Source organism: Hakea prostrata, chromosome 1 (genome assembly GCF_041222555.1).
Source record: "Hakea prostrata isolate BN-2017 chromosome 1, UWA_Hpros_2, whole genome shotgun sequence".
NCBI classification, from domain to species: domain Eukaryota; kingdom Viridiplantae; phylum Streptophyta; class Magnoliopsida; order Proteales; family Proteaceae; genus Hakea; species Hakea prostrata.
Genome location: NC_142600.1, coordinates 41,492,469 through 41,505,717, shown reverse-complemented (window position 1 = coordinate 41,505,717; position 13,249 = coordinate 41,492,469). Strand labels below are relative to the sequence as shown.

General features: G+C 40.5%; 1 protein-coding gene across 1 annotated transcript; it reads right to left on the bottom strand.

Moving 5' to 3' along the window:
• Positions 1-1,048: 1,048 nt before the first annotated feature.
• LOC149028971 (uncharacterized) lies at positions 1,049-2,943 on the bottom strand. Its single transcript, XM_089149590.1, has 2 exons — positions 2,173-2,943; positions 1,049-1,953 (listed from the first exon to the last, which is right to left on the bottom strand). The coding sequence occupies exons 1-2, from the start codon at positions 2,828-2,830 to the stop codon at positions 1,535-1,537; spliced, it is 1,077 nt and encodes a 358-aa protein (XP_089005716.1). The 5' UTR covers positions 2,831-2,943; the 3' UTR covers positions 1,049-1,534.
• Between the last annotated feature and the right edge of the window lie 10,306 nt (positions 2,944-13,249).

Genomic DNA, 13,249 nt, shown 5'->3' with positions numbered 1-13,249 from the left:
CAAACGAAGGAGAAAGAAAACATATAAGCCTGACGTCATCCATGAAACAAGTGAAGAGGAAAAGAAAATGATAATTCTGATGAGAAGAACAACATCGCACTGACGGCTAAATCGGAAGAGCTATATGAAGACCATAAGGTAAGCTCTTCCTATGATAGTTTGAATCCTTTTGATAAAGAAGAGGAAGATGTAAATAAAGTAGATGATATTAATGTGAATGAGAAAGATCCAAAAACGGCTTTGAAGTGTTATATAAAGTTAGCAGAAAACTTTAAAAAAAATAATAAAGCTCACAATTGCATGATTCCAATGGAGAAACTTTCCTGTTGCAACAATATCAGCCTTCAAACACCAGAAACCTTTTAGTTATTTATTTTTGGAGACCGTTCCCGTGAACCTAATTTCACTGATGTGTGATATTGGCATATTGCATGGCTTTATAGTTACCAAATATTTATATTGATGTTACGAAATCCAGTTCAAAATCCTGTTCAACTGTCCGAATTTGATTACCAGTAAAAACGTCATCGACCGTGTCGGTCAAGAAACGCCGCCTCCGACAAGCAAGTTAGTCACTAATAAAGATCTTAGATGGTAAGATGCTTTACCCCTCTAGTATCCAGAGAAGATACTTTTATCGAAAAACTTACCTCCTCCTCCTCCTATTCGTCCGTCAGATTTATATAGCTATGTTGGTAGAGTCCGATCAGAAGCCAAGTTGTAGAATTCAAGTGGTACAGAGACTTTTACCCCATTACCAAGTTTATGCCGAACATCTTGGAGGTTGAAATGTAACCGATAACTGATAGCTTTGATACTCAACTCTTACATTTTTATGGTGGTTGAAACGTCCATTTGATCAGACCGAACCACTGGCTTGAACCATTACCGGTTCTTTAGCAGGGTCCAACCCTAGAGCAGGGTCCGTCCATTAACAGATACCATGCGTATAGCCGAATACCACATGAGAAGGGGAAAAACACCCCAAAAGAAATTTCATTTTTCAGAAAAGAAAAAAAGAAATGTGAGAGAGAGAGAGAAAGCAAATAATTTAGCCAAAGTTCTTTTGATTATTATGTATATTCATGTACAAGTACAACTTTTCAAAACCATATCTTTACTACCGTTAGACTGAATAAACGTATAGTGTATGATTTGCTCCCAACGGCCAGTCACAAATTACAGGTATACTCAAAACCGAAACTTCAACCTACCATTCGAAATGGCCCAAACTCAAAGCTCACCCCAAATCCTCCTTTGTTTCTTAGTCCAAAACAAAAACCCAAAAAACTTGAATCTTCACACCCCCTTAAGCAAGCAAGCAAACAAACAAATGAAATAACATTCACCTCTCTACCTATCTTCTACAATGACCAGTCTTCTGTACAAGCATATCACTATAAAAAATAAAAAAAGAAAAGAAAAAGAAACCCACCATAAACCATCACTCCTATGTAAAATTCTTTTCTTCCAGAAATATATTTAAATCTACTTATCATAATTTCCTTTTTTACTTACCAAATAGATGGAGTGGTTAAGGTCCTGCACCACGATTGATCATCTCAAGGTATTGATTCAAAGACTCCTGTCTCTGCAGCCTCATGTCTTCATTGAATTTCTTTATGAACGCCTCAACCCTCCGGTTCAACTCGTCTTGACCCGGAGACGGCTCTCTTCTCAGCCTTCCCGAAACGGGCGATGGTGATAGCGACAAGGTGTTGTTGCCGCGATTCTGGAACGTCTCAGGTTTCGTCACCCTCCCTGCCCCAGGGGATTCCTCTTGTGGGCCCGAGTTGAGACTGTTTCCGCTGTTGCGTCGACCCATCATATCAAACGTGTCCGATTTCTTGAGGTGTCGCGTAAGTGGCATCGGACGGCCATCCATTATCGTCTTCCATGTGTTTTCCAGCGTGTCGTTTCGCTTCAACTTGGCCACCCGCAGTGCACTGCCAGCTGAACACAGCACACCACAACCGTGATATGTCAGATACTAATTTACTATATTACCCTTGGTTCTTCAATAATTTCCCCCTTAGATCCCATGCAATTGAAACTGTCAGAGTAATTTCCCGACGAATTCGCCGGAAATTTAGCTCCTTCACAGGCAACGATGAAGAACTTGGAATCAGGATGCATGCAGAGATAGATATAGATATAGAGAGAGTGTTATACCTTCAGAACTGGATTTGACGTTTTTCCGGTGACCGAATCGAATGGAAACAAGCGGTTTCTCCATCGGAAACGAATAATCGACAGGAATATCGGTGGACTCCCCGGCCTGCCAGGCCGGAGTTGACCTCGAAATCGTGAAGCCATTATCATCGTCGTACTCTTCCGAAGCGGTCACCACAGTACTCTTCACTTTCTGTTCGTACATCACCGCCGAATCCAAACCTCCATAACTCGGCTGCGTGTCCTCCACGATATCTTTCACCCGATCAACAGCATCGTAATCGCGAAGCTGTGCTACGCCAACTGGATCTTTCAGAACTTCGGCATCGTATTCCTCAGCGATGGCGAAATCATGTTGAACTTCAAGTTTCACCGGCGCCGGCACTACTAGCTTTTTCTTCTCATCAACTCTATGCCGGCACCTCGAAGACGCAGCTATGGTAATGATGATACCATTAATGATGAAGTACAGATACGGCGGCGTAAGCCACGAGCGAAACGAACTCCAAAGCAGAGGAAATCGAGAAACTAGGAACTCAGATATCACTGGAAGAGATTGCTTAAAAATCAAAGCCAGCGAACAGACGCCAATCGAGTTCAGAAGAATCTTAAAACCTAAAAGCCAGTTTCTTGAACTGCTACGAGACACGATCGCCATTAGTTTAACCGGCAATTGATAAGATCGCCGGAATTTTCACCTAAGAGAGTGACAGTGAGCTTTGAGTGAAGGAGAGACAGAGAAAAAAACGGCGAAGAAGTTAATTCTGCAGGAGAAGACGAAACGAATATGATTTGGATAAGGGAAGGTGATGGGATATATATAAATGATTAGGAAGCGATATTGACCGTCGGATATAAAAGTGGATCCTTTTTCGGTAAAATGTAAATGTGGAGCGTGGGAAGTAATATTGACCGTCGGATGGATAAAAGAAGAATTGATGTTTTCCTCTCCTAAATACCGTGTAAGGAAGTTTCTCACCGCTTGAAGTATATGTGGCGTGGACCCCACGCCACTACCGTTTCACATCAACCGAAGCTTGAAAAGAGAAGTCGCATTTTGCATGTTACCCAGAGTAGACGAAGACATTTTATAAAAAAATAATATAGAAAAAATAGACTAGAATTTTTTTTCTTTCTTTTCCATAAACGACCGGATTCTTCTGAACTCAATAAAAAATTGAAGTGCCTTCCAATTACCCTGAAGAAGGTGAGCAGGGAGTATTGAAAAAGTTTACGAGTCAGTTTTATTATTAAAATGTTTTTACATTCAGAAATCGTTTCAATTTCGCAGAAGTATAAATGTTAAATAATTTTCTCAATTGTTTCAATGTTTAAATTAAAGGGTAATTTTCATCTGGACCCCCTTAGGTTTGGTTCATGTCATTTTTAGTCCAAAAAAATAGACACTTTGCATCTGCCTCCCCTGAAGTATTCAATAAGATAAATTAAGGACAATTTGTGACTTTTATGACCAAAATACCCTCACATCTATTCTACCGTAAGATTTGCATATTTTCTTCAAAATTATATCCAACGGTGAAAATAAAAAAAGTAGGGTGTTAGATTTTAGACACATGGATCATTCCAATCGAATGAACATAGATTCATCTGAAAAAAAATACACATTTCTAAATTCCCAAATCTTTCTCATCTCCTTCTATCGTCTCCATCTCCGGTCGCCGCCATCTCTACTTCTTTCCATTCCTCCCTCCGAGCATCACTTATAAACATTGTCCTAAGTTTGATGAAGAGCGAAATAAAAAAAAGCACCGAAATCGACTAGTTGAATGCCTCTGAGGCTGCTGTACTGGCTTTGACACAGGCACATGCTCGGGGACTTTTCTAGCTAAATGCTTCTGTTGAGGTTGATGTTGCTGTTGTGGTCGAGCCTGACCGCCGTTGCTGTTGCCATTACCATTGCTATAGCTACTGGGCATGGCGTTCCTGATCTTCAACATGTCAAGGGTTTCGACATACTTTTGTACTCTCCTCACCTGGAAACCATAGAAATGGAAAGAGAGTAAGGCCTTAATTGGGTTTCCAAAGGAAATCATTCCGTGAGTCATATAATCAAACACATTTCAAAAAAATGCACGTTGATATCCCACTAATCTGATTTTCTGTTTACAGCTCTGCCCTGTTTGCTTCTTTGGTCTTCCTTCATAATACTTCAATAATCAAGTATTTCAGAAAAATGAGAATACTATAATTAACTCAATGGAGAGAAATTCCAGGAAACACTGATTTGAACAGACTCTCATTGGTGCTCTACAGATCTTTGCAAGGAATTCGTATCATTCAAGTGGCGATTGGGGTTGGTAGGAGTCCAAGGAACGGAACTTCGCCGGATTTCGGGGTTTCATTGGTTGTGAAACCAACGAAACCCCGAAATCTCGGCGAAAGTTCGGCCAGATTGTGTAGAGTTTCGGATGGATTCCGCCGGATGGATTTCGCCGGAAAAATGAAGAAACTGGGGCACCGAGCTTTCGCATATGATTCCTGATTTCGCCAGGAAAATAATAAACCAAACAGCTTGTTCCGCTAATCTTCAGTTGCTTCTCAGAACTTCAAAGAAAATTTGTTCCTGTCTTCTCACCGTCTGTCGGATCTGAGGTAGTTCTCTTCTATTACTGTATCTAAAGTATAAGGATCAGATGTGGAGGCTTTAGAGGAAGATGAAAGAGAGAGAAGAAGAAGAAGAATGACAAACGAAACACTAAATAAGGAAGGACTGAGGAATGGGAGAATAGAGAACAGGAAGGTATTATTCATTAACTCTCTCTCCTTATCTCAGGTGTTGATGATGATGTGAGAGAGAAAGAGAGAGAAAGCTGAATTGCAGGAAAGGTTTTTGGGCGGGAAAGAAGGGAGGTAGAAAATGAGAAAAGAGAGAGAGATGCCTGCGTGATGGCAACGTCCACCACCACCCGCCATTGACAGAGCTTTTGTTTCTGAACTTGGACTTCTCCCCCGGTCTCTGCGGGTTTCTTTGATCAGATACACACAGTGTTATGGGCGCTTCTTTTCTTATCTTCTCCCACAGAAGAATCCCAAACGGCCAACGTCAAAAGATTTAACGGCACACGAAGGTTGCTATTTCGCCGGAGAATCGGCGAATTTCCGGCGAAAGGTTGTAATTTCGATTTCGGTGCTTTTTTTTATTTCGCTCTTCATCGAACTTAGGACAATGTTTATAAGTGATGCTCGGAGGGAGGAATGGAAAGAAGTAGAGATGGCGGCGACCGGAGATGGAGACGATAGAAGGAGATGAGAAGAGATTTGGGAATTTAGAAACGTGCATTTTTTTCAAATGGATTTATGTTCATTCGATTGGAATGATCCACATGTCTAAAATCTAACATCCCACTTTTTTTATTTTTACCGTTGGATTTAATTATGAAGAAAATATGTAAATCTTACGGTAGAATAGATGTGAGGGTATTTTGGTCATAAAACTCACAAATTGTCCTTAATTTATCTTATTGAATACCTCAGGGGAGGCAGATGCAAAGTGTCCATTTTTTTGGACTAAAAATGACATGAACCAAACCTCAAGGGGTCCAGATGAAAATTACCCTAAATTAAATAACTGTTGTACTAAATGATTAAGAATATATTTATAGATGAGAGAAGAGTAATGTGTGGGCGTGTTAGCTGAGCAGAATATTCTTGTTTTTTTTTTTGTGCAAAAGAAATACTTTATTAGAAAGAAAAATCACGATTACAGCCTTAGGATAAAAGGTAATACAACATCAACCATCTAACATAAGCAGGAGGGGTGTGTACATGTAAAAACCCATCCTGTGTTATCGCCCTTCTTTGGCCAAAGCATGCATCAGCAACTAAACTAACTTCCCTAAACACATGAGTTATGGAAATATTTTCAAAAATATCCACCATCCTTCGAATATCATAAATAATAGGAAATATCTTCCATGGGACCTCCGATATATATTTTTGAAGGATGGAAATGAGTGTTTGGTTGTCACTTTCCATGGCTACAGAATGCAATTTGAAATCTTTTGCTCACTGTAAAGCTTTACGCATAGCTAGAGCTTCTAGAGTTAGTACATCATGGGCTGAAGAACCACTGCCAAAACTAAAGATCATCTTTCCCTGCCAATCTCGTTCAATGCCACTAAAACAACAAGTTTTCGCTCCTTAAAAAAGGAGCCATCTACATTGATTTTGATAGTATTAGTGTTAGGACTTACCCATTTAATGATTGGCAGTGGTATTGGTGAGCCCTTCAAGGAAACCGCATTTGTATTGTAGATCTGCAATCCCTTCCAAATCAGGAATCTAAGCTGAGAGTGTTGAGGGACACGAGTGTCGGGAATCTTCACCGTATAAGCCTTCCATAATAGCCATAATGCAAGAAGAGACTGGAGGATCTTAGCATCGGAATCTTTGCTCGGTGGGGAATTTAGGAGCTGTACTACTGTGTCTCTAATGGTGCTAGTAGAGAGCAAGTCATGAAGATGCAATTCACCCCAGACTTGTCTTGCAACCTGACAACGAATGAACATGTGATCAGGAGTTGATTCCTGTGCACCACAGAACAAACAATCTTCAGAGCACGAGCAACCCCTTAGCCGAAGTAAGTCAGCCATAGAAAGTTTTTGGTGTAGTAACTTCCATAAAAAGTGAATGGCCCTTGGGTGTAGCAAAAGTCTCCAAAGTTTCAGCCATGGGATAGCATTTGCAGATGGAAGTCTTTGAGAATTCAATTGAGTACAAGCAAGTCGATATGCCGATTTTACTGTGAAGTTGCCTGATGTTGTCCACTGCCAGATGATGCGATCAGGTAAATCCAGATGGGGAAGCTGAATGGACAGGATTTTGTCTACGCTAGAACGAGACCACCATGTGCAAAGAATATCACGATTCCATGTATGGGTATGCTGATCAATTAATTGAGCAACTGTGGAGGGACCCGTGCAAGCAAATGGAAAACAACCCACATCCTGCATAGTATTAGGGATCCAGTTTGAAGTCCATGGATTGATGAGATTAACATTCCCTACTTGACAAAATAAGCCCTTTTTAAGCATATCTCTACCCATGAGAATGGCTTTCCATCCCTAGGAATCTACAGGGTGCGGTTGAACATCTAGGAATGAGTGGCGTCGGCAGTATTTGTGCATCATAAGACGACCCCAAAGGGATGTAGGTTGTTGAAAAAGTTCCCATGCCTTCCGAGACAGAAATGCTAGGTTGAAAGCTTGAAGGTTTCGAATATTGAGTCCACCTTCAGATTTTGGAGCACAGATAGTTCTCCAATTCGCAGTGTGAATATGTTGTTTGTCTCCACTAGGCCAATAGAAGTTAGGCATAGATTTTTCAATATCCATCACTAAAGTGGTTGGCAGTTTGAAACAGGACATAAATTGTGAAGGTAAAGCTGCAAGTGTAAAATCCGACCTTATCCTAACCCTAACCCAGCCCTGATTTTGTACTGTTGTAGGTCCGAAGATCCGAAGCGGAGGTAGAAGAGGCTTGTGGGCCCTCATTGTTGAAGATTCGGTGTTTGATCTAGAGCCTAAGGACATTGACAGTGATGCCCCTTACTTTAGCACATTGTCAATGTTTAGTGAAAATCTGCGCATCGAAGAAGATTGAATTAGTTGAAGCACCTATTGAACTCCTGTGCTCAATCCGAAGATATTTCTTGAAACTAGACTTGTTGATTGACTTGTAGGAGAAAACACAACTCAATTCGGATCTATCTGACCTTCTAAATCCCTGCTCCAAGTTTACTGTCAGCCTTGGTCGACTGACCACTCAACCAGCCAGTCGACCAGCAGTTATGAAATTCGAAAAATCACAAAAATCTTTACCATTTTGACCCTACCTTTTTGGAACTCGTGAATGAAGGTCTACCATGATCATTGGCACTCCAGAGAACGAAGAGTGACATTCCCTAGGCCATCTCTTGGTGTTTGTGAAGATTATTGGCTCCAATCATTGGCTTTCCATCTCAATCATCACTTCAAGGTATGGTTTCTCTTATTCTTCTTCTAATCTACTCAATCTCCTATTAATTTATACTCTTTGGACCATGGTTGAAGTGCTGCAACCTTGCAAACACTTGGCCATGAGCTTCCCGATTCATTTCCATCAATCTCATTTCATTCTTGCTATGATTATGTTCACCTACATTACAATCCCATGATTTATTTCATTTCAACCTATTCTTTAATTCAAATTGAGGTGCAGATGTATGCTAGGTTTGAATTACTATTGATTCTAATTTAGTTCTTATCATCCCCTTAATTGATTCCCCATCAATTCTTGCTATTGCAATCAATTCCAATTCAATCCTTGATGTTTAGCATATAGAACATAGAGTTTCAATTTGGGTATTCACAATTGGACCGTTGGATTGTGATAATATTTAGTGTGTAGTGTCCCCATATTGCCATAATCATGCCCTCCAAGTTTCATATCGATCGGAGCACCGGAAGATTAGTTTCGGGCCAAATCTCCAATTCTGCCCGTTACTGTTTTCTCTGGTCGACTGACAGTCGACCAGCCAGTCGACCAAGATATGACAGCAACTTTGTCGTTGGCCGAATTGCTTCGTTTGACCTCCAACTCGATTGATTTCTTCTCTAATGTTGATTATATGTTGTCTATGGTACAAACACTGACTTTTGGGCTATTCTTGGTGATTCTTGGTATTATTTCCGACTCGATTAAGGTAAGGACGGTTGTTACCCCAAGTACGCTGATTATGCGAACCTACTTCTACTTTGGAAACTTAGTAGATATACTTCATTTATGTATTCCTTAGCCATGTATGACTATTGTATGCATTTTATATCAGTAATAATATGCTACATGTCATTCGGAATATCATGCTTAATTATTCTTTATGATTACATATATGATTAATCATGTTATACTATGCCTTTGTTTATATAATGAATTATTGATCATGTATGATATGATGAGATTGAGCTTGTGAATGACTAAGTATGACTTAGGATTGGGAAGTGTCCTACCGACACTTCTGTCCTTGGACATCGGAGGGAATAGTATGAGATGTTCTCCGAAGGTGTTCACCGACGCTTTCCCGGGTTATTTGATGACATATATAGGATTGTCTAGATGTATGGCTAGGGCTATCCTTGTTGTATCAGACCCAAATCAGAAGGGTATTGAGACCGAGCAACCTGTAGTAATAGTGTGATTTGATAGGTGCTCAAGACCGGTAACCATTCCGTGAGAGGACATAGATCATACTATGGATACCCGTTAGGGGCCATTTATTGGTAGGGTTGCAAATTGCTAGACTTGGGCTCACGGGTGCTCAAGACTGGTAACCAACCCGTGAGAGGACGTGAGAGCTTTCCGTTTACTATTTGTGGATGACCAATAGGGTTGATGAGTTCGTAGTCCGAGTTGGTTGTAGCAATAGGATACGCTGACTCTAGTGTGAAGGATACAGAACCGAGTTGGTTGGTGCCATAGGGGAAGTATCCGGATTTGACTTGATACGATTGAGTAGATGACTTGCATTGGGCTAGGCTTTGCCGTGACATGCTCTAATACTTGTACCAATGGTGATATGAGAGAGTGGTGACCTGATCCCCAACCATGGTTTCTGATGAGGACTTTACCCAATTACCCCGACAGACCCAAGATATCATGTATGATTGAGGGGGAGTGACAGACAACCCAAAGAAGTATGGTGCTATGGCTTAAAGCATGTCTACCTTAGAGACTAGCATACTGAGAGTTAGAATCATATTGCATTATTGTCTCATATCATCTTGCATCATATTGTGACTTGTATCGTATGATTTGTGTATGGTGGAACAACTTGCCTTGCTGAGTTCTTTGAACTCATTTCCTTTTGTGCAATTGTTTTGTTAGACATATCTGCAGGTACTGAAGACATTGATGGCTCCTACTATGAGGCGGCGCAGGATCCCTCATACTACGGTAAAGGTCCTGGCTATTACGAAGATTGTGGTGAAGGTGCCGAGGGTGATTACCCTTCGTACTAGAGTTAGTCCGACCTTGTTTTGGGAGAGGCCGTGCTTGGTTTCCTTTGTGTACACATACGAGGACACTTTATACAAGATGGAGGAGACCCTAGCTTAGGCCCTTTTTGTCATTCTGGAACTTGGATATGTCATGTAACTTTTATGGATTTACTCTTTGATTATGGTTTGTAATTTAACTTAATCAACCACTTTCCGCTGCAACTGAGGGTGTGACTTTTGATCGCTCTCTCTCCCTTTTGAGAGTTTCCTTTATATGTACTTGATACTTTATATTTTTAGCACTCTAATTGATTATCTTTTCTTATCCATTTGATCTGGCTATTACTTGTTTAAAACATTGATTATATTGTTCGTGTTTATGTTATCGTGTATGTGGGAGGCATGGCCGCTCGATCCTTGATCTTCGGGCTGTGGATCACATTCCCGGGTATGCCAGAAAGGATACCGGCTGGGTGGATGTGACAGCAAGAGTAGACTGAATGAGAATCGCTTTACCAGAAGAATAAAACAACTTTGACTTCCATCCTTGGAGCCTTTGAGGCACTCGCGCTATCAGAGTATCACAATGTTTTTTCTTTAACTTCCCAGAAAATAAAGGAATACCCAGATAGATGTCCAATTCAGATGTAGGGGTGATGTTAAAATGTGAGGATAGTATCCTCTTCATGCTTGCTGAGGTACTTTGACTGTAATGTGCCCTTGTTTTTTTAACATTGAATTCTTGCCCTGATTGTGCATAGTACTGCTGTATTATTTGGCCGAAGGACCTGGCTTCAGATTTTGTGGCGTGACCAAAAAGGATAGGGTCATCTACAAAGGCAAGATGAGATAAGCGCTCACCCCCTTGTGCAATAGAAATACCATGTAATTTCTTTTGTGATACCTCTATTTCCACATGAGAAGATAGAAGTTCCGCACGTAGAATAAACAGATAAGGGGATAGCGAATCTCCTTGCCGAAGCCCTCGAGAGGGAGTAATAACACCAGATATGGATCCATTCACCAACAAAGAATATTTGACTGTTTTGACACAGTACAGTATCCAATCTATCCATTTGGGGGGAAACCATAAGAGATCAAGGCTTGGGAGAGAAATCCCCAATCCAACCAATCATCATAAGCTTTACTCATGTCCAATTGATAGTCATAAGGCCTTTTTTTCCTTTTCTTGTGTCTCTGAATTTTTGTGAGAAGCTCATAAGCAATTAATATATTGTCTTGAATATGTTTCCCTTTGACAAAACCATTCTGCTGGAATGAAACCAACTTGCAAATGATATACTTCAAGCGGTTTACTAGTAACTTTGATATGATTTTATAGCTCGAATTGCACAAGCTAATTGGGCGAAAATCACCCACTCCTTGCGGGTTTGAGGACTTAGGGATAAGATTAATGAAAGTAGCATTATGAGACAATGTAAAAGTATCTGTAGGATAAAATTGAGCTACCATCCCCTCAATATCAAATTTAACCAAATTCCCAGATATCCATCAGGACCTGGAGATTTCAAACCATTCATATCAAATACTGCTGCTTTGATCTCCTCACTAGAGAAAGGCCTAATCAACCATGATTTGTCTTCACCGAAAACCCTATTAGCAATTGGGTCAAAATATGAGACTGAGTTTGTAAGTGAGGCCGAGGAGAATAGATTCTTAAAGTGATCTTCAAAAGTAGCTGCAATGTCAACATGCTCTACCAAAGTTAAACCATGATGTGAAATTTGTCGGATTTTATTTATGGCTCGGCGTACCATAGTACTCTGATGAAAAAAATCAAGTATTCCGGTCTCCAAACTGTAACTAATCCAACCTAGATTTTTGGCGCCACTTCTCTAAGAGCTGCTGGAGATTATATTTAAGGAGAGCCACCCTCCTCTTTTCCTCCACATACCAGCTATCATCTCTATCATCCAAGGCTATGGATTCATGGACTGCAATAGAAGATATGATGGCTTACTCTCTGGATTCAAGACGTTTCACTGTTGTTTTGTTCCATAGCTTTAAGGATGAGGCAAATCTCACAAGTTTCCTTTTTGAGAACATAGGAAGAAGATCCTGAAACTGGTAAGCTCCAGGAATGGTGCATGACATCCGCATAAGTGTCTTCATGTATCCAAAAAGCTTCAAATCGGAAAGGCCTGTTTTGGAAGATCACCTTAGGCTTCAAATTGATAAATAATGCCTTATGATCAGAATGGGCTACAGATATATGTTCAATATTCACTTCTAGGAATTGGGTTTGCCACTCCAAATTGCACAAAACTCTATCCAGATAACCTTCAATATGACGAGGGTCTTTTTGCTTGTTAGACCAAGTAAATTTGTTACCTGTATGTGGAACTTGAAGCAAACCCAAGTCATGTATAAAGGACTGAAAAGGAAGCAAATCATTTGGAGAAAGGCGTCGACCCCCTTGCTGATCATTTCTATCCAAATAAGCATTCCAATCACCACCAATTGCCCATGGTTTATCAATGAAAGAAGCCATATTAGTGAGAGTTCGACGCTGATATTGCCGAGTATGATAATGAGAGCTAAGGTACACACAAGTCAGATATGATAAATGATTAGAATCTCCAACAAGAAGATGAACACACCAGGACGAAAACCACACCACATCAACTACAATAGTATCACTCCAACAATAGACTAGACCAGCAGCTGTACCTTGAGGAGGCACCAATACACACTTGGAGAAACCTAACTTTTTACAAAACAAGCTGAGATCTACTGACCCAAACTTAACTTCTGAAAGAAAAACAAAAGATGGCCTGTATTTTCGAACTAAGACATGAATTTCACTCTGAATAGGAGATCGGCCCAATCCCCTACAGTTCAACATCAAACCATTCATTTTCCATCAGATGGTGCTTCAGGGTTGGCCATCGGAGCCTTAGTACATTGTAGAGATAATGTTGCCACATCCATTCTAGGCTTTTTCCATCCCACTTCTTGAGAGTTCAGCGATGCATTAATTGGAAGAACCTGCAATTCAAGCTTTTTCTTACAAGGCAGAAGAACTGATTGATCAATTTTTTTACCTTTATCCAAGTCCCTAC